Genomic DNA, 22,028 nt, shown 5'->3' with positions numbered 1-22,028 from the left:
GGCAAGGTCATGCTGGGCACTGGGGATCGATGTACCAATGAAACAGACAATAAAGCTTAATGTGGATTTGCCCTCATGGTCAGCTCATGTCTGTCACGTTTAGAGCCAGACCTCACTGCAGTGTTCCTGTGGCTCCACCCCCTACCTGTCTTCCCCAGCCTGTGGAGACAAAGAGAAGTTTTCATTGACCTTTAGCCACAGACCCTGTGTGCTCCTAAGGAAAGGAATCTTTAAGAATTTGGTAAATTCATTTGGGAGAGGAAGAATAAGACAGCTTGTGAAACTAAAAAAGGTGGAGGGGGGGGAGGTTTAGGGAAATAAAGTTCGTAAGGAACTAAAGGCACATTCCAGTGAAATGGAATAAGTGGAAGCCATGGAATAGGGATTAGTTTATGTGAAAATGACATCTATCAAATTGGTCCTCTGCCTGTCCAGTCTCATGGAAGCAGTTAGTCAACAGTCATCGTAAAGGGGAGCAGCTGATTGAAATTTCATCTTCTGTCTCACTGACTTAAGCATTGTAATAAATAGAACTTATAGAGAAAAAGATATTAGAATAAATATTTGCAGAATAAATGTATTTCCAGAGATGTTAGGTCATAAAAATATTTTTTGAATAATTCATACAAACCCCTTCTTAAGCTTTAAAAAAAATAATTTGATGAAGTAACCCCAGAAATGCTCATCACATTGCCAAGTATTAGCACACTTAGATCTCTTCAGTCTCTAAATCAATCTGTTCTGTCAAAACTGATAGGTTATGATGATACTGTGGTGATGATATCAAGGGGCAGGCACCTTGAAACGGTAGTGTTATCATTTTTCCTTATAAAGTACTTGAAAAGAGTACAGCAAGTCTTGCCAGACCTAAGAAGTACTTACTTATGCACCATCTTTAGGAACAGAACAAATGGAATTATAACATGGGACTCTGGGCTGGATGGATGAGGAACCAGGACCTGGACTTCTGAGACGGGCAGGAGAGCGAGTCCAGAAACTGGTGCCGCAGAGGTTCTGGCGGAGAAAGGCCAGGTCCATATTATAGACCCAGACAAACCCGAGCGGCAGCCAGGACAGACACCAACACCAGAGGTCAAAGCCAGAGAAAAGGAGAAACTTTGAGGAGACCAGAACAGGGCCATCACTACATGTCGAGAGAGGGGAGCAGTGGAAGGCTACACAGGTCACAGGTGATCAGGACCCGTGCCAGTGAGCTCAGCAAGCAGTAAGAAGAGCCCAGGAATGAAGCAGCCTTGGTTCTCAACACACATGGTCGAAGGAAACCAAAATGCCAGGAGCCAGGCAGGTCAGCATGGGGAAAGAAGTGGGGAGTATGCACCCACGGGCCACAAATGTACAGCTCCTGAGCATTAAGTCTTCCAAAGTTGGGCACACTGAGCGAAGGGTAAGATGTCATACCCTAATCTGAAGGACTTCAGTGTATCTGAAACATAGGGCCTTTCAAAAACTAATGCCCCCTTGAAAGTGTAGCTTGGGGGGGGCGCCTGGGTGGCTCAGTCGGTTGAGCGTCCGACTTCAGCTCGGGTCATGATCTCACAGTCTGTGAGTTCGAGCCCCGCGTCAGGCTCTGTGCTGACAGCTCAGAGCCTGGGGCCTGTTTCAGATTCTGTGTCTCCCTCTCTCTCTGACCCTCCCCCGTTCATGCTCTGTCTCTGTCTCAAGAATAAATAAACGTTAAAAAAAAATTAAAAAAAAAAGTGTAGCTTGGGCTATTGAATTTCTTAGAACTCGAATCAAAAGAAACCGCTCTTAAATAGTATTTTATTACAGAATTTCACAAAGAATTTCAAGTGTCTAAGTATATAGAAAGAAGGTACTGAAATTCATTTGCATCCTTTGACACAAGATAATACCTACCTCTACCATAACCCTAAGTCAAAACAATTTTTTGCAAAGTTTTAGGTTTCCCTAGAAATCAATTCTGATGCAATATTTGGCCTCTCATTAGGTAAGTGGGTGTTGAAACGCTATTTCCTTTTCCTTTTCTTTCATAGAAGGAAAATGGGGACTGTGCATGTCAAAAATCAACGTCTCTAGGAAGTTGAGGGTTTGGGACAGTCCTCTTGGACACTCAACTCCAAATACATGGAAGGCAGCTATGAGAGCAGCCAAGGCTGTAACACAGTCATCCACCTTCGTGAGCTTCTCTTTTTCTAAATACAAAGAAAATTCACAGACATCAGTGTTGAAAGGGTTCTTGACTTCTAACACGGGTGTGGACACTTGCACCTGAAAAAAAATGGATAATGGAGTCACCACTCTGTGATATGGAAAATCGCTAAGTCATAAAGGTGCCTCAATTTAACCGTGGTGTTACAATAAATGAGCTTGTTGCCGTGCAGCGTATTGGTAAATATGACAAAACGATACTTCAAAAGGGGCCACCACCCTGCGTTCGAATAAATGATCACATGAAGACATGAACTGTCAAGCCCAATCATTGACATACTACATACCTTCTCATTCACGATGACAAAAAGACTGGGATCGTCCCCAAAAACATCTGGTAGGAGCAAACATGTGGCTGTCATCTTCATATCTGCCAAAGTAAACATTCTTAAAGTCCAAGTAAAAATAAGCTTTTGCCAATTATAAGCAAAGCCAGTCTTAAAATGTGGATTTTTTTTTTAATCATTTGCTTCTACAGAGAACAAACCAGTCTTCTTGAACCAGTGTTTCACAAGCATTTAACCAACATCCTTTTCGAATAAACATCTACATCTCATGTCCCGCTCTCCAGATCATGGCCAGGAGAAGATCAGAGTCCTGTACTCTCTGTCCATCACCCAGGAAGATTTTAGCATGCTTTACCTTGTGATTGTATTATGAAATTAACAGGTTACTGGTTCCCTAAATAGGATTTTACCAAATCGAGTGTACTTTTTTTAAAAAATATTTTTTAATGTTTACTCATTTTTGAGAGAGAGAGACAGAGCATGAGTGGGGGAGGGGCAGAGAGGGAGGGAGACACAGAATCCAAAGCAGACTCCAGGCTCCGAGCTGTCAGCACAGAGTCCGATGCAGGGCTTGAACCCATGGACCGCGAGATCATGACCTGAGCTGAAGTCAGATGCTTAACCAACTGAGCTACCCAGGCGCCCCTCAAGTGTACTTTTAATTCTGTACCTAGGCTCCTCCTATTTGAGAAGTTCTTTTTTCTATCCTGTGTGTTGTTTCACTGAATTACTTATTTCCAAAACAGAGCTTCTCTATCCTGAATTAAACAGGTAACTGACTAGATTGCCCCACCCCCAGGTTTACTAACGTTTCAACATGTCTTCATCTGTGTGCTGTTTCAGTTTTTCTTGCAATGCAATATTGATTGGATTGTTTACCACTGAAAAAGAAGTCAGTATATTTTCCGAATAGGATTCCAAAATGTGCCTTGTTTTCTTATAAATATCTGTTCTTGTAAGAAGCTGGAATTCTCTGAACATCTAGAAAAAAGAAGAAAAAGACCACAAGAAAAGCTAATGTACTGACTATAAGGAAGTAAATAACTCCTTAGGATTTTATTGAACTTTGAGTGCTAGTTTAAAATCTATACAAGATATATGAGTAGCTTTAGTGGAGAAAGAAAGACGTAATGACAGGAGGAAAAAAGAAAGCAAGCCTGAAGTAAATAGGAAAAGATAAATAATGGATATGGCAAATTTCTATGCCCATAGAATTAAAACTTTGCATGCAGGCTCAACTAAATGAGGGCTCCAACTTCTGTATGCATATTTTGGCTATTTGATCAGCTAAGATTCTAGGGTCTTCTTTCTTTAGGCAGTACCCAACAAGAGGCAAAGTAAGAAAATTGTTAGATTTTAGGAAGCAAGCCTTCAAAAAATACCTAACCATAGCATTCTAAAGGGAAAGGGAAGAGCTTTAGAAACAAGAGTAAGTGGTGAATAGTAAGTGTAGGAGATCTGACTACAAAGTGACAGCAAAACCAGTTTACCTATATGGAAACCCCTTTACTCAACATCACCTTTTCCTGCCACTGCCTAAGTACTCTCCCTCTGAGAATTCCACCACCGCTGCCACCTCCCTGCTTTTTTTTTTTTTTTTGACAGAGTGGCATTATAAGACCATTTATCATCATTCACACTAGTAGGAATTAATGTAATCATCACTCTCCCTAAAACTCTGTAAAGAATAGTTACATACTACCCACAAATGTTCATTTCTTGAACATTTTGGTAGATCATCAGTTGCCCAAAAATTTGGTCCAGAAGTAGTTATCAGAAAACTGGAATGCCCATTAGGCTCTGTTACCAGCCAACCCTCAGTGGACCACTAAGCTAGGATGGTGGGGAACATGGTAAGACCCGCGAATTTCATATCATGGTGTGGAGCATCTCGGCAGAGAAATGGTATATAAATCAAAAAAGAACCAAATTGAAATTCAGAACTGAAAAGAACATTTACTGAAATGGAAACATCACTGGTTAGGGAAATGCATACTGGAAAATGCAAAGAAAAGGTTCATGAACTTGAAGACTGATCAATAGAAATAAGTAAATACATTGAGGGTAATAGGTGTCAGGTTTCTCACTGTTGAAGAGAGTTAGAATGTATGGAAAGAGGGTAGGTTAGAATAAGCCCTGTGGTTTGGATTGGAATTGAAAGTATAAATGTGAACTCATGGTGTTTAATATTTACGTATAGATACATAAGCAGACGCAGATGTGTGTATATGTGTGTGTGCACATGCACACATTTTTGCAAAGGTATATATCCTCGCTTTGTTCAGTGAGAAATTTTAGAGCCATAATACCTCTATAGCAATGAGCAGACCTAGGACTGAAATCTTAGTGTCTAACTAGCATCCCGCTTTCTCTTGAAAGACAGTGTTTTCACAGGAGGAGATTGATGAGTGCAGGTGGTGATGAAGGGTCCGTGTAAACTCCTTGGTCCAGTGTCCTACACTGGCCACTTCTCTTTGGCCATACCTGTGCCATAAGCTCCCTAAGCTCATAGCACTACACAATGGTAGTATCAGTAGCAACAAGTGGTGGGAATAGTTTGGAGCAGGAGCAGCCGTCCGGCTATAGGGACTGTTCATTAACTGGGTATTTGTAAGTAAGGTTAAGTTTGCTTTTATTTTAGGAAGCACAGCAAGGGTTTTACAAATTTTGTAAATCCCAGCTGGCCACACAAGGCTTAGTTTGGGAGGTACTCCCTGAAGAAAGCTAAAATGTTCAACTCTTTTTTTTTTTTTAATATTTATTTTTGAGCGAGAGAGACAGAGTGTGAGCAGGGGAGGGGCAGAGAGAGAGAGGGAGACATAGAATCTGAAGCAGTCTCCAGGCTCTGAGCTGTCAGTGCAGAGCCCTACACGGGGCTCGAACCCATGAACCATGAGATCATGACCTAAGCCGATGTCGGATGCTTAACTGACTGAGCCCCCCAGGCGCCCCCCGTTCAACTCTTTTGTTTGAAAAAATAGTCAACTTTATTCATTAAGTAGTACAGTCATTACAAAAACCATATCCCAATCCATATTTTGGATATAAAGGGTGAAATGCCTGAAGGGTTGGGAGAAAAAGAGACTTAAGACAAAGCATGAGAGACCGTCTCAGGTCTAAAATCCACTGTCCGCTCCCCACTCAGACTCACTCTCATCTATCGTTCTTTGAAAGGATGCTGAACCATAGCTTAGGTATTTTAATCACAAACCTGCGCAGGCTGCACTCCAGTGAAGGCCCGTAAGGCTGCAACTCTAGCGTCCACAGCAGCCTTACCAACTGCTACGGACTGAATGTTTATCCCCCACCCCACAAATTCTTATGTTAAACCTAATGCTCAGTGTATAGTATTAAGAGGTGAGGCCTTTGAGAAGGGCCTGGTTAGGAGGATGCAGCCTTCATGAATGGGATTCCCACCCTTACAAAAGAGACCCTAGAGAGCCAGATTGCCCCTTCAGCCACGTGAAGTTAGAGAAGCTAGAGAATGCCATCCATGAACTAGAAAGCAGGGTCTCATCAGACACCAAATCTACCAGAGCCTTCATCTTGGATCACCCCACCTGCAGGACAATGGGGAGTAAATTTCTGCTGTTCATAAGCCATCTAGTCTATGGTGTTTTGTTATAGCAACCCAAACAGACCGAGACACCAATCATCCACTAATTCACACAGCATTCAAAAAAATCAACTTTTCATTTGTATTGCATGGAGACTGTTCTGCTGGGCACTTGGAGAACTTATACGAAGATGTTTAAAATATGCTGCTTACGTTTAAGAAGTTTATAGGCTCTCAGTTGGAAATGGTTTTGATTTAAAACAATATGCAGGGGGCGCCTGGGTGGCGCAGTCGGTTAAGCGTCCGACTTCAGCCAGGTCACGATCTCGCGGTCCGTGAGTTCGAGCCCCGCGTCAGGCTCTGGGCTGATGGCTCAGAGCCTGGAGCCTGTTTCCGATTCTGTGTCTCCCTCTCTCTCTGCCCCTCCCCCGTTCATGCTCTGTCTCTCTCTGTCCCAAAATAAATAAACGTTGAAAAAAAAAAAAATTTTAAAAAAAAACAATATGCAGGTTGTCAATCTGGCATACTCTTCTAATAGCCAAAGCCTCCTGGCTATTACTCTTAAATAATACTGGCTAAAATCTTGGGTGAATCTTTCATTATGTACTACAGATAAAATTACACTAAAATTGTAATAGGACCCTTTAATGGCCACCTTAGGTAAACTAAATGGAAGGTTATTGGAGTTACCTATTAAACTTTATGTATTTTAAAACCATTTTATGAAATTATTGGGAATCATAAAGGAAATAGATATTGGGCAAAGCTGCATATTAACAGTTCCTTAGTAAACTTTCTTGATTGTCTAACTGCATGCAAAGGGTGTTATATGTAAGTGATGAATCTCTAAATTTTATTCCTGAAACCATTAAAAAATAAAATGCATTAAGATTTTTTTAAAAAAAAATAAATAAATAAACGCAAAGGGAAAATGTTTCACACTGTCAAAATAGCCCTAAGTAGTGGTCTTCCAGCCTCCACAATATGTGTAATGACAGAGAGATCTTTGAAGCTGAAGGCAGGCAGTGCATGTTCCAGAAATTCTTACCTAGTTGTAATGGTCCCAGTTGTAGCCCGTGGAGCCTTACACACCCTACCAAGATTCACACCCACCATCTTGCTACATAGTTCTGTTACACTCCAAAAGAAAAGAGAAAAATCAATTTGGACATTAAAATCAGAAGGTGTTATAAGCAAATAAAGATACCTGATAAGGGCACTTTAAGAAAGGAAACATTTTAAGAATGTCCTTCAGAGGTGTTCTGCTGTTAATCAACTTTCTTCTTATTTCCAAAGTCCAGCGCATTCTCTTATCGATTTCTCCCCAGTCCTTTTCTGTCTTCATATATTCTTGCTGGAACCAGTTAATATGTTCATCTGCCTCAGAATCTAAACAAACAGTTTCTTCCTGCAAAATATTTTCAAAATATCAATATGCTCCATTTTTCAAGTGGCAGTTTAACACTTCAGAATTATAGGCTGTTATTGCACACTCTTAATGCACTCCTAAGGTGAGTGTTACCACTTGTGGTTACATGTGGCCTTGAATGTGGTTAACAAGTGGACAGTCTTTAACAAATCAGACAGTTCATTACTTATGGGACTATAATCTGTTCTCTTGACAGATCTAAGAGTTAACTTCATTTTCTACATAGCCTTTTCGTGGAAACCTAGATTATCCAGAAGGTTCACACTTAACAGGAATTTTTTTTATTTCTACTCATATAAATTTCAGAAGACAAAATATTAAAAGAAAAATAGATTTTAAATTAAGGTTTTGTTGTTGCTGTTGTTTGTATTTTTTTGTTTTTAAATGCCTTTTTATAGCTGCACCACCATACCATAAAATCCAAATTCAAAATAATAACAGTGGGTATTTTGTGATGCTAAATCATCAAACTATCAATTACATTTACTATAAATTTGAGTATATTGGGTGGGGTGGGGTGGCTAAGAAGTACCCCACATATCCTTATTAAAAGTCTAAGACAGGGGCGCCTGGGTGGCGAAGTCGGTTAAGCGTCCGACTTCGGCCAGGTCACAATCTCGCGGTCCGGGAGTTCGAGCCCCGCGTCGGGCTCTGGGCTGATGGCTCGGAGCCTGGAGCCTGTTTCCGATTCTGTGTCTCCCTCTCTCTCTGCCCCTCCCCCGTTCATGCTCTGTCTCTCTCTGTCCCAAAAGTAAATAAATAAATAAAAGTCTAAGACAGAGGCGCCTGGGTGGCTCAGTGGGTTGAGCGTCCGACTTCGGCTCAGGTCACGATCTCTTGGTCCGTGAGTTCAAGCCCCATGTCGGGCCCTGTGCTGACAGCTCAGAGCCTGGAGCCTGCTTCCGATTCTGTGTCTCCCTCTCTCTCTGCCCCTCCCCCGTTCATGCTCTGTCTCTCTCTGTCTTAAAAATAAATAAATGTTAAAAAAAAAAAATTAAAAAAAAAAAAGTCTAAGACAGTTTGAGGAGCCAAAAAGTGTTTCTAGAAAAATTTGTTGAAGTGACAGTTGGCTGAACTGCATTTGAATTAACAAGTTGATAAACTGTCTAGCTGACCAGAATGTGAGCAGATGTCACCTGTAAAAAAGAAAACAACAAAAAAATCACCTAAAATGTATCTACATAAAGGCTCTTCAAGAACATTAGGAAATCTTTAGGTAGACCCACTTTCTATGAACAGAGGATGATTTGCAAGATAAACCATGTGAATAAACCTCTAGATAAGTATAATTTACCAAAAAGAAATTCCTATAGTGTTACATAAATTTAACTGGAAAACATAAGTCTTTCCACAAAGAATTTGCCAAGACCTGAAGGTTTTATAGACAAATTCTGCTAAACTTTCAAAACAGAGTGTTCCAAATTTATGCAATTTTTTTCAGGAATTTGGGGGGAAACAAAAGGAATTCTATGAAGGATTCCAACCCATTCTATGAATCCCCAAACCTGAAAAAAATCACTATAAGAGGAAAACTGTAAGTCAGTTTCATCTATGAACAAAATTATGAATATTGGGAACAGGAAACAACTAACTGCAGTTTATTTCCAGAAGTACAATGGTCTGACATTACTAAGGGGACTATGTAAACTAAAAGGAGGTATGATTGACTTATCCGTTACATTTCACATACTTTTCATAGTGAAATCTGAATTTTAGGACCACTGTGATAGAAAGATTTGGACCAAAAAGAAATAGGTTTTGAGAAATGTGGCCTATTGACAGTGCTATAATTAACTTGGATTATATAAATATGTGTAAATATCATATACTGCATTAACCCATTAAGGTTTTTTAAATGACCACTTTTCAAACAATGCAGAAAAATGTCTGTATAAAATTCAACACCCCTTTAAAATTAAAGAAAAAAAAACTTTCATCAAAATAAGAGATATTTTTAAAAAAAATTTTTTTTTCAACGTTTATTTATTTTTGGTACAGAGAGAGACAGAGCATGAACGGGAGAGGGTCAGAGAGAGAGGGAGACACAGAATCTGATACAGGCTCCAGGCTCTGAGCCATCAGCCCAGAGCCCGACGCGGGGCTCGAACTCACGGACCGCCAGATCGTGACCTGAGCCGAAGTCGGACGCTCAACCCACTGAGCCACCCAGGCGCCCCAAGGGCTCACATTTTTAATGGTGAAATGTTAAAAGAATTTTCCTAAAAATCAGAAAGTAGATAAAGATGCTCTACTCTACTCTTTATCAGCCTTTTACTAGAGATCCTAGCCAGAATAGTACAATAAGAAAGAGAAACAAAAGGCATAGAAATTGGAAAGATAGAAACAAAATTGTCGTCATTCATAGATGATGCGATTTGACCATTTTAGAGAAAACTCAGGATGATGTACATATAATTATTAGCATTGATAATATTCGAGCCCCTCGTTGAGCTCTGCTCTGACACTGGGGAATCTTCTTGGGATTCTCTCTCCCTTCTCTCTCTGCCCTCCCCAACTTGTGTTCATTCTCTTTTCTCTCGATCTCTCTCTCTCTCTCTCAAAATAAATAAGCGTTTAAAAAAAAGAATAGCCAAATAAATTGTATTTTGCTATCATAGTAGATTTTTAGGCCAATATAAAAAGAATGAACTATACAAGTAAACTGCGCTTGGATGAATCCCAGAGACAATAATATATTGAGTGAGAGAGAAGTTGTGGATGATATACTGTTTCCGTATCATTGTGTAAACTGCAAAAAGAAGCAAAACTAAATAACATAAGATACCTTGCATATGTGGCATCATATGCAAAACACAGATTTCAAAAACAGGCGAATGATAACATTCAAAGTACAGGGCAGTGGGGTTAGAAAAGTGGGTGGTGGGAGAGGAGAGAAAGGCAGATACGAAGGTGTATAGACAGTGTTCCAATTTTAAAGCGGAACCTTGGCCTCGTGGTGTTTATTTTCTCTCATAAATTATACATAATGCTGTGCATATTCTTCTGTAAGTCTCAAATGCCTATGATGACAAGTTTTTAAATAGAAAGAATCCTCATTTTTAAAAAGCACAGGAAAAAATTTTAACTCTATAAACAGCTTTCTTTTTATTCAAATATAGAAGTTCTATAATTGCTAATATCGACATTAAAGAAATTTTTTTTTACATTTATTTTTGAGAGACAGAGAGAGACAGAGCACAAGTCAGACGGGCAGAGAGAGAAGGAGACACAGAATCCGAAGCAGGCTCTGGGCTCTGAGCTGTTAGCACAGAGTCCGACGTGGGGCTCAAAGTCACGAACCATGAGATCATGACCTGAGCCAAAGTTGGATGCTCAACCAACTGAGCCACCCAGGCGCCCCTGCTAATATCAACATTTACAGACAAGTATACACATAATGTCCTGCGTTCCCCTAACACCCACACCCGATCCATGAAATGTTACAGAAAGTAGAGTTTCTAGAAAGCTCCTACCTGATTGGGCTAACATAATGTTGGGAGGGCATATCCTAGACTGGAGTACCTTATTCAAAGGAAGAGCGGGCTGTATCGGAATTTAAAATTTCACCTTTTAATGATGATGTATTGTTTGAGCCAGAAGGAACCTAGAAATCATCTGCCCCGTGCTTCTCACTTCACTGATGAGCAAACTGGGGCTAGCTTCACAGCAAACTGGGGCTATCAAAGGGGAAGTGACTTTCTCAAGCACGTGGATGGCCAGGTGCCAGGGGTCCTGTCTTAGTGTAGCCCCTACATCTCTGAAAAGACGGATGGCCTTGTACTGACAGGCTGGATTCCTTGGCAGTCCACATTGGCAAGAGGGAACCAGTGAATGAGAAAAGTCTGGATCGTCCAGAACAGCAGCCGAGGAATTGGCTGCTAGGTGTCTGTCTCGGCAGGCAGAGATAGTGGGGGGTGAGGGGACGTGCTCAGGAAGTAACGGAAAGTCACGAAGCAGGGAACGGATCGCACCTGGACAAGCGATACATTGAAGGGAAGCGTAGCGGTCATGTGTTGGACTTGTGACTTCAGCAGAATCAGAGTAAATTAACCAGAACATGAGTTGGCTCCAAACAAATTGGATAATGAACTTGTGCCCCGCCTCCTTTGCCACACCAGTCCCGGCAACTCCACTCCAATACCAGCCACAGTCACCTACAGCCCTACAGCTCCTAGGGAGTTGGGAAGAATAGCAAAGAGCTCATTTACCTAAGCTGACACCTGGAACGGAAATAAGGACAGGATTTCTTTTCTTCTCTCTTAGTGTTTTATTTATTTTTGAGAGAGAGAGTGCAAGCAAGGGAGAGGCAGAGATAGAGGGAGGCAGAGGATCCGAAGTGGGCTCTGTGCTGACAGCAATCAGCCGACATGGGGCTCGAACTCAGGAACCATGCAATTTTGACCTGAGCCAAAGTCGGAAGCTCAACCGACTGAGCCACCCAAGGTGCCCCAAGGACAGTATTTCTAAGTTAGCTATGGATGGAAACTTGAGACTGCTTTTGAAGTAGTAAGACACAGTGGTTCAAGATGTAATTTTAACTCTTTCCGCCCAGAGATGCATAAAAACTCACTTCGACTTTTACTAAACATAATTTTGTTCTGCATCCTGCAATCTGAGTAGGTTTACAAAGAAAGTATCTTGTTATATAAACTTAATAATTCTTGTAAGTACATCATTAAAAAATCTACTTTAGGGGCGCCTGGGTAGTTCAGCCGGTTAAGCGTCCAACTTTGGCTCAGGTCATGATCTCCCCTGTCCCGGGTTTGAGCCCCGCGTCCAGCTCTGTGCTGACAGTTCAGAGCCTGAAGCCTGCTTCAGATTGTGTCTCCCCCACCTCTCTCTCTACCCCTCCCCTGTTTGCACTCTGTCTCTCAAAAATAAATAAACATTAAAAGAGATTTTTTAAAAAATCGACTTAAAGGCACTATGTAAAGGTGCTATACCTAAGATTTGGGGCTGTAGCTCTGAACATCATTAGCAAATAGGTGGTCATGTTCCCCAGTAGCTATGGTGTTCCCTATAGAGTGTCATCTCACCTTCCAATTCCTGTAAGGGTGTGTTTGCCTGAGTGCTCCAGTCTGGTGGCCCCAAGAGGCTACAGAGCACTTGAAATGTGGCTAGTCCACACTGAAATGTATGCTTTGAAACACTGACTTTCAAAGACTTCGTCTACAAAAATAAGTAAACATCTCATTAACAAGTTTTCACAATGATTACATGTTGAAATGATAAATCTGTGGATACATTGCGTTACATAAAATATACTAGTATAACAATTCCATCCGCTTCTTTTTACTTTTTTTTTTTTTTTGACGTGGCTACTAGAAAATTTTAAATTACATATGTGGTCCCTACGGTATTTCTGCTGGACAGTGCTATGGCTAGATGTTAGGGTTTTCTTCATATCAAATTCCACTCATCCCTGTTTTCAGTTCCATTGTGAACAAATTGGCTTTGGAAATGATGCTTCTGTAAGTAACTTGAACAGTCTCTTTGCTTGGCATTCAGTCGAGTGGCTCAGTCAACCAGCAGAGAAATGGCAGCAACTTTGCCCTGTACTTCCAATTGCACAGCTGACTTGTAAAACTTCACATTATTAGTGCATTTGCCACCTGCTGATGGCGGTAATTGCATCATATACAGAATGCAATTAACTGTCAACATTTTTCTTCGACTTTGGCTGTTTTGCTCAGTTTTGCACCATGAGAGAAACATCTGTGCAAAAGCCTATAAAAATGATTAGTATTTGTTCAATAAATCATTATGCGTCAGGTGCAGTAAGAAGCAAACAGTAAATGCCATAAAAGAAACCCAAAGAAACCTAACTAGATATTCTTAGCATTTGGCTGTCAGTAGTTTCTGCATAACTTTTGATTCCATTTCACTTCTAAGCCAAGGAAAGCTAACACACAAAACGACTTCATGACTTTGAAAGCTATGAAGTACATGTATATCCAATAAGGGGGAAAAGAAAAGGTTTTAAGATAGAAATGAGTTATAAGTATAGTGTTAGTAATTGAACACCCGGAAGTTTGTTGATTGATTGATTTACTTGGCAAACGTTTGGAGGACTTTAGGACATAAGGACACCCTACAAGATTTATTAAAACCCCGCGTCACTGTCCTGCACATCACGCAGTTTTTCTTAAAAAAGAACAAGTTGGGGCGCCTGAGTGGCTCAGTTGATTAAGAGTCCAACTCTTGGTTTCGGCTCCAGTCATGATCTCAGGGTTTGTGAGATTGAGCCCTGCATCGGGCTCTATGCTCACAGCACGGAGCCTGCTTGGGATTCTCTCTCTTCCTCTCTCTCTGCCCCTCCCCCGCCCTTTCTCCCCCCACACACACACACATACACACACACACACACACACACACAGTAAACATTAAATGAACATTAAAAAAATAAAAAGCAAACTATAGAAGAAGATGGCGGCATAGGAGGACGCTGGGCTCACCTCATCCTGCTGATCCCTTAGATTCCACCCACATCTGCCTAAATAAACCAGAAAACCGCCGGAAGACTAGCGGAACGGACTGTCCGGAGCCAAGCGCAGACAAGAGGCCCACGGAAGAGGGTAGGAAGGGCAGAGAGGCGGTGAGCGCTACACGGACTGACAGGAGGGAGACAGGGGGGTGGAGGGGCAGCCCACTGGGCAGGGCAGAGCCCCCGAGTCGGGCTTGCAAAAGCGGAGGGGCTGGACTCTGTGAGTTCTGACAGCCAGCGGGACTTAACATCTGGAATGTTAAAAGTCAAAAGCTCTGCTCAGAGAGCAGAAGGGCTAGAGGACAACGGGAGGGAGAGTCGTTGAGCCCCAGAGGACAGAGCTCAGCTCAGCGGAGGAACAAAGGCACTGGCAAGTACCATTTCCCTCTCCCATCCCCCAGCCAAAATTCCAAAGGGAATCAGTTCCCGTCACCGAACTTGCTTGCACTGCACAAACTCCCAACACTGTGCTTCTGTGGATCCATCCCTCTGACAGGTCTGCCTCCCTCCCAGTGCTGCAGGGCCCCTCCTGCAGGGGACCACCATCGGCAAAGCTAGCTGAGCCTGTCCCTTCCGCCTCTGCGCACCTTGCGGATCCACCCCAGCTAATATGCCAGATCGCATCAAAGCAGCACCACAAGCCTGGCAGTCTGCAAGTAGCCCAGACGGAGGCCACACCACTCCACAGTGAGTCCTGCCCCTGGGAGAGGGGAAGATAAAGTACACACCAGTCCGACTGTGGCCCCAACGGTGGGCTGGGAGCAGACATGGGGTCTGACTGCGGCCCCGCCCACCAACACAAGTTACTCCAGACAGCACAGGGGAAGTGCCCTGCAGTTTGGAGCTACCACAGGAACTACTAAAAATGATGAAACAGAAGAATTCTCCTCAAAAGAAACTCCAGGAAGTAGCGACAGCTAACGAATTGATCAAAACCGATTTAAGCAACATAATGGAACAAGAATTTAGAATAATAGTCATAAAATTAATCGCTGGGCTTGAAAAAAAGTATACAGGACAGCAGAGAATCTATCGCTACAGAGATCAACGGACTAAGAAATAGTCGTGAGGAGCTAAAAAAATGCTATAAATGAGGTGCAAAATAAAATGGAGGTGACCACAGCTCGGATTGAAGAGGCAGAGGAGAGAATAGGGGAATTAGAAGCGAAATTATGGAAAAAGAAGAAGCTGAGAAAAAGAGAGATTAAAAAAACCCAGGAGTATGAGGGGAGAATTAGAGAGCTAAGTGATGCAATGAAATGGAACAATATCCGTATAATAGGAATTCCAGAAGAGGAAGAGAGAGAGGAAAGAGAGAGAGGGAAAGAGAGAGAGATTGAACAAATCAAGGCTGAGAACTTCCCTGATCTGGGGAAAGAAAAGGCATTTAAATCCAAGAAGCACAGAAAACTCCCTTCAGACGTAACTTGAATCAGTCTTCTGCACGACATATCATAGTGAAACTGGAAAAATACAAGGATAAAGAGAAAATTCTGAAAGCAGCTAGGGATAAACACACTCAAACATATAAAGGGAGACCAATAAGACTAGTGACAGATCTATCTACTGAAACTTGGCAGGCCAGAAAGGAATGGCAGGAAATCTTCAATGTGATGAACAGAAAAAAAAAAAATGCAGCCTTTATCCTTTATCCAGTAAGTCTGTCATTCAGAATAGAAGGAGAGATAAAGATTTTCCCAAACAAACAAAAATTGAAGGAATTCATCACCACTAAACCTGCCCTACAAGAGATCCTAAGGGGGACTCTGTGAGTGAAATGTTGCAAAGACCACAAAGTACCAGAGACATCACTACAAGCATTAAAGCTACAGACATCACCATGACTCTAAACCCCTATCTTTCAATAATAACACTGAATGTAAATGGACTAAACGCTCCAATCAAAAGACATAGGGTATCCGAATGGATAAAAAAAATAAGACCCATCTATTTGCTGTCTACAAGAGACTCATTTTAGACCTGAGGACACCTTCAGATTGAAAGTGAGGGGGTGAAGAACTATCTATCATGCTACTGGAAGTCAAAAGAAAGCTGGAGTAGCCATACTTAGACAAACTAGACTTTAAAGGCTGTAACAAGAGATGAAGAAGGGCATTATATAGTAATTACAGGTTCCATCCATCAGGAAGAGCTAACAATTATAAATGTCTATGTGCCGAATACGGGAGCCCCCAATATATAAAACAATCACAAACATTAGCAACCTTATTGATAAGAATGTGGTAATTGCAGAGGACTTCAATACTCCACTTACAACAATGGATAGATCATCTAGACACAAGATCAATAAAGAAACAAGGGCCCTGAATGATACATTGGATCAGATGGACTTGACAGATATATTTAGAACTCTGCATCCCAAAGCAACAGAATATACTTTCTTCTCGAGTGCACATGGAACATTCTCCAAAATAGATCACATACTGGGTCACAAAACAGCCCTTCATAAGTATACAAGAATTGAAATCATACCATGCATACTTTCAGACCACAATGCTATGAAGCTTGAAATCAACCACAGGAAAAAGTCTGGAAAACCTCCAAAAGCCTAAAGAACACCCTACTAAAGAATGAATGGGTCAACCAGGCAATTAGAGAAGAAATTAAAAAATATATGGAAACAAATGAAAATGGAAATACAACAATCCAATCGCTTTGGGAGGCAGTGAAGGCAGTCCTGAGAGGAAAATACATTGCAATCCAGGCCTATCTCAAGAAACAAGAAAAATCCCAAACACAAAATCTAACAGCACACCTAACGGAAATAGAAGCAGAACAGCAAAGACACCCTAAATCCAGCAGAAGAAAAGAAATAATAAAGATCAGAGCGGAAATAAACAATATAGAATCTAAAAAAAACTGTAGAGCAGATCAAGGAAACCAAGAGTTGGTTTTTTGAAAAAATAAACAAAATTGATAAACCTCTAGCCATGCTTCTCAAAAAGAAAAGGGAGATGACCCAAATAGATAAAATCATGAATGAAAATGGAATTATTGCAACCAATCCCTCAGAAATACAAGCAATTATCAGGGAATACTATGAAAAATTATATGCCAACAAGCTGGACAACCTGGAAGAAATGGACAAGTTCCTAAGCACCCACACAGTTCCAAAACTCAAACAGGAGGAAATAGAAAGCTTGAACAGACCCATACTGGCGAAGAAATTAAATCAGTTATCAAAAATCTCCCAACAAATAAGAGTCCAGGGCCAGATGGCTTCCCAGGGGAATTCTACCAGGCATTTAAAGCAAATATAATACCTATCCTTCTCAAGCTGTTCCAAAAAATAGAAAGGGAAGGAAAACTTCCAGACTCATTCTATGAAGCCAGCATTACTTTGATTCCTAAACCAGACAGAGACCCAGTAAAAAAAAAAAAAGAGAGAACTACAGGCCAATATCCCTGAGGAATATGGATGCAAAAATTCTCAATAAGATACCAGCAAATAGAATTCAACAGCACATAAAAAAAATTATACACCATGATCAAGTGGGATTCATTCCTGGGATGCAGGGCTGGTTCAACATTCACAAATCAATCAATGTGATACATCACATTAATAAAAGAAAAGATAAGAACCATATGATCCTGTCAATCGATGCAGAAAAAGCATTTGACAAAATTCAGCATCCTTTCTTAATAAAAACCCTCGAGAAAGTCGGGATAGAAGGAACATACTTAAACATCATAAAGGCCATTTATGAAAAGCCCACAGCTAATATCATCCTCAATGGGGAAAAACTGAGAGCTTTCTCCCTGAGATCAGGAACACGACAGGGATGCCCACTCTCACCGCTGTTGTTTAACATAGTGTTGGAAGTTCTGGCATCAGCAAATCAGACAACAAAAGGAAATCAAAGGCATTAAAATTGGCAATGATGAAGTCAAGCTTTCACTTTTTGTAGATGACATGATATTATACATGGAAAATCCGATAGACTCCACCAAAAGTCTGCTAGAACTGATACATGAATTTGGCAAAGGCGCAGGATACAAAATCAATGTACAGAAATCAGTTACATTCTTAAACACTAATAATGAAGCAACAGAAAGACAAATAAAGAAACTGATCCCATTCACAATTGCACCAAGAAGCATAAAATACCTAGGAATAAACCTAACCAAAGATGTAAAAGATCTGTATGCTGAAAACTATAGAAAGCTTATGAAGGAAATTGAAGAAGATATAAAGAAATGGAAAAACATTCTGTGCTCATGGGTTGGAAGAATAAATATTGTTAAAATGTCAATACTACCCAAAGCTATCTACATATTCAATGCAATCCCAATCAAAATTGCACCAGCATTCTTCTTGAAGCTAGAACAAGCAATCTTAAAATATGTACGGAACCACAAAAAGCCCCGAATAGCCAAAGTAATATTGAAGAAGACCAAAGCAGGAAGCATCACAATCCCAGACTTTAGCCTCTACTACAAAGCTGTCATCATCAAGACAGCATAGTATTGGCACAAAAACAGACACATAGACCAATGGAATAGAATAGAAACCCCAGAACTAGACCCACAAACGTATGGTCAACTAATCTTTGACAAAGGAGGAAAGAATATCCAATGGAAAAAAGACAGTCTCTTTAACAATTTGTGCTGGGAGAACTGGACAGCAACATGCAGAAGGATGAAACTAGACCACTTTCTTACATCATTCACAAAAATAAACTCAAAATGGATAAAGGACCTGAATGTGATACAGGAAACAATCAAAACCGTAGAGGAGAAAGCAGGAAAAAACCTCTCTGACCTCAGCTGCAGCAATTTCTTACTTGACACATCCCCAAAGGCAAGGGAATTGAAAGCAAAAATGAACTATTGGGACCCCATGAAGATAAAAAGCTTCAGCACTGCAAAGGAAACAATCAACAAAACTAAAAGGCAACCAACGGAATGGGAAAAGATATTTGCGAACGACATATCGAACAAAGGGCTAGTATCCAAAATCTATAAAGAGCTCACCAAACTCCACACCCAAAACACAAATAATCCAGTGAAGAAATGGGCAGAAAACATGAATAGACAGTCCTCTAAAGAAGGCATCCAGATGGCTAACAGACACATGAAAAGATGCCCAACGTCACTCCTCATCAGGGAAATGCAAATAAAAACCACACTCAGATATCACCTCACGCCAGAGTGGCTAAAATGAACAAATCAGGAGACTGTAGATGCTGGCGAGGATGTGGAGAAACGGGAACGTTCTTGCACTGTTGGTGGGAATGCAAACTGGTGCAGCCACTCTGGAAAACAGTGTGGAGGTTCCTCAAAAAATTAAAAATAGATCTACCCCATGACCCAGCAGTAGCACTGCTAGGAATTTACCCAAGGGATACAGGAGTGCTGATGCATAGGGGCACTTGTACCCCAATGTTTATAGCAGCACTCTCAACAATAGCCAAATTATGGGAAGAGCCTAAATGTCCATCAACTGATGAATGGATAAAGAAATTGTGGTTTATATACACAATGGAATACTACTTGGCAATGAGAAAGAATGAAATATGGCCTTTGTAGCCACGTGGATGGAACTGGAAAGAGTGTTATGCTAAGTGAAATAAGTCATGCAGAGAAAGACACATACCATATGTGTTCACTCTTATGTGCATCCTGAAAACCTTAACAGAAGACCATGGGGGAGGGGAAGGAAAAAAAAAAAAGAGGTTAGAGAGGGAGGGAGCCAAAACATAAGAGACTCTTAAAAACTGAGAACCAACTGTGGGTTGATGGGGGGTGGGAGGGAGGGGGGGTGGGTGATGGGTATTGAGGAGGGCACCTGTTGGGATGAGCATTGGGTGTTGTATGGAAACCAATTTGACAATGAATTTCATATTTAAAATAAATAAATAAATAAATGAAAAGCACAGGTTAATCTCTTGAAAGAAACTGCCAAGACATGTTTGATAGGATATTCCACATCAGATGGGGCAATATTACTTTGTTTCCTCCATGTTTCAGACTCTGGGAAATGCCCTTAACAAGGTCACAATGGAGATGATCTGCTCTGTATTGAGGAACTAGAAAGAATCTCCAAATGGTTTCACTGAATATGTGAAAACTAGGTACTTTTTACATAAAGCAAAGTTTCCCTATGTTGTAAGCACTTTTATTATGACATATGGTAATACTTCCCATAGATCTCTGAAATCCGGATATAGAACAAAGATACAGACTATGAAATCCCTGGGAAGGATGACAGGATCCGCTGGATCCTCAAAAATGCCTGTCACTGGGGCGCCTGGGTGGCGCAGTCGGTTAAGCGTCCGACTTCAGCCAGGTCACGATCTCGCGGTCCGTGAGTCCGAGCCCCGCGTCAGGCTCTGGGCTGATGGCTCGGAGCCTGGAGCCTGTTTCCGATTCTGTGTCTCCCTCTCTCTCTGCCCCTCCCCCGTTCATGCTCTGTCTCTCTCTGTCCCAAAAATAAATAAAAAACGTTGAAAAAAAAAAAATTAAAAAAAAAAAAATGCCTGTCACTTCATGAAGCCAACACAGAGAGAATCACTGAGATGTGGATCCAAAGCCTAACATTCTGTGCTGGGAGCCCCCGAGATCACTCAGGATAGGCACAGTTATGCTGCTGTGCCTAACAGCGGCCGAACCTTAAAGCAACAGAAGTTTATTTGTTACTCCTGTGATATGTCCATATTGGGGCCCAACTCGTCATCCTCCTCAGCCAAGGACCTGGCTCCACCACCTAGAATGTTGTTAGCCATCACACGTAAAGAAAAAGGGAGGAGAGGGGCACTGCACACTGGATCGTCCACGAACATGTCACTTCTACTCATATTCCTTGGTTAAAGTCAGTCTCGTGGCCACACCTGATTTCCTGATTTCAAGGGAGTGGAGAAGTAACAATCGTTCTGAATGTCTGGAGGAGACAAGATGGTTAAAATGGTGAGCAGTCATAATGCCCGCCCTCCTCTACCTCTGAGTTTTTTATAATGTGAGAGCATAGCTGTCCTTATAATATGGGCCGGTTTTAGAAAGGATTTTCTGTTGGCTACAGTCAAAACCACTTAACTGAGATATCAGAACACCCAATACTCAAACCAGAAAACAATAAACTACAAGAATTCTATATTCAGCAGAACACCTTTCAAATATGAAGGAGAGATTTAAGACATTCCCAAAAAAATAAAAACTGAGAGAACTGGTCACTAGCAGAAAAATGGAAGAACATTAGGCTATGACTTAAATCCACATGAAAAAATAGAACATTGGTAAAGGTCATAAACATAACAGAGAGTATAAATGCATTTTCTGTTTGTAACCCTTTCTCCTATCTTAATTTAAAGACAATTGCATGAAGCTGTAATTATAAACCCATGTGGTTGGGTATACAATGTATAAAATGTTATTTATGTGACAATAACAGCACGAAAGGGGAGAAGGATGGAATCATATAGGGACAAAGATTTATATGCTATTATAATTAAATTGATATTAATCCGAACTAGATTATTGAAATTTAAGATGTTAGCTCTATTTCTCCGGGAAACCACTAAGGAAATAACTAAAAATGTATATACACTAAAGTAAACAAGAAGGGAAATTAAATTATTACACTAGAGAATGTTTACTTAACACAAAAGAAGGCAGTAATTAAAGAATGAAATAATGGAGGCACCTGGGTAGCTCCGTCGGTTAAGCATCTGACTTTGGCTTAGGTCATGATCTCACAGTTAGTGAGTTCAAGCCCCACGTTGGGCTCTGTGCTGACAGCTTGGAGCCTGGATCCTGCTTCAGATTCTGTGTCTCCCTCTCTTTCTGCCCCTTCCCTGCTCACATTCTGCCCTGTCTCTCAAAAATAAATAAACATCAAAAAAACCTTTTTTTAATTTTTAAAAATATTTATATTTTGAGAGAGAGAGAGAGAGAGACAGAGTGTGAGCGGGGGAGGGGCAGAGAGAGAGGGAGACACAGAATCTGAAGCAGGCTCCAGGCTCCAGGCTCCAAGCTGTCAGCGCAGAGCCCAACATGGGGCTCAAACCCACACAACGTGAGATCATGACCTGAGCTGAAGTCAGCCGCTTAACTGACTGAGCCACA

General features: G+C 41.2%; 1 protein-coding gene across 3 annotated transcripts in view; it reads right to left on the bottom strand.

The window, feature by feature from the left end:
* Window positions 1–1,764: 1,764 nt before the first annotated feature.
* The window catches only part of SAMD3 (sterile alpha motif domain containing 3), a 57,673-nt gene continuing 37,409 nt past the window's right edge, over window positions 1,765–22,028 (bottom strand). For all 3 annotated transcript variants that reach the window (XM_047102726.1, XM_047102725.1, XM_047102727.1), the window contains 4 exons: window positions 7,241–7,441; window positions 3,287–3,458; window positions 2,478–2,560; window positions 1,765–2,250 (listed from right to left, as the gene is read on the bottom strand). In XM_047102726.1, the coding sequence (XP_046958682.1) occupies window positions 1,966–2,250; window positions 2,478–2,560; window positions 3,287–3,458; window positions 7,241–7,441 (741 nt within the window). In that variant the 3' untranslated portion in view covers window positions 1,765–1,965. The remainder of the gene's footprint in view (window positions 2,251–2,477; window positions 2,561–3,286; window positions 3,459–7,240; window positions 7,442–22,028) is intronic.

This window comes from Lynx rufus, unplaced genomic scaffold (assembly GCF_022079265.1).
Source record: "Lynx rufus isolate CCGP_SWC_20201006 ecotype Redwood Valley unplaced genomic scaffold, mLynRuf1.p SCAF_6, whole genome shotgun sequence".
In the NCBI taxonomy this organism is placed as follows: domain Eukaryota; kingdom Metazoa; phylum Chordata; class Mammalia; order Carnivora; family Felidae; genus Lynx; species Lynx rufus.
This window is presented reverse-complemented; position numbering and strand designations above follow the sequence as displayed.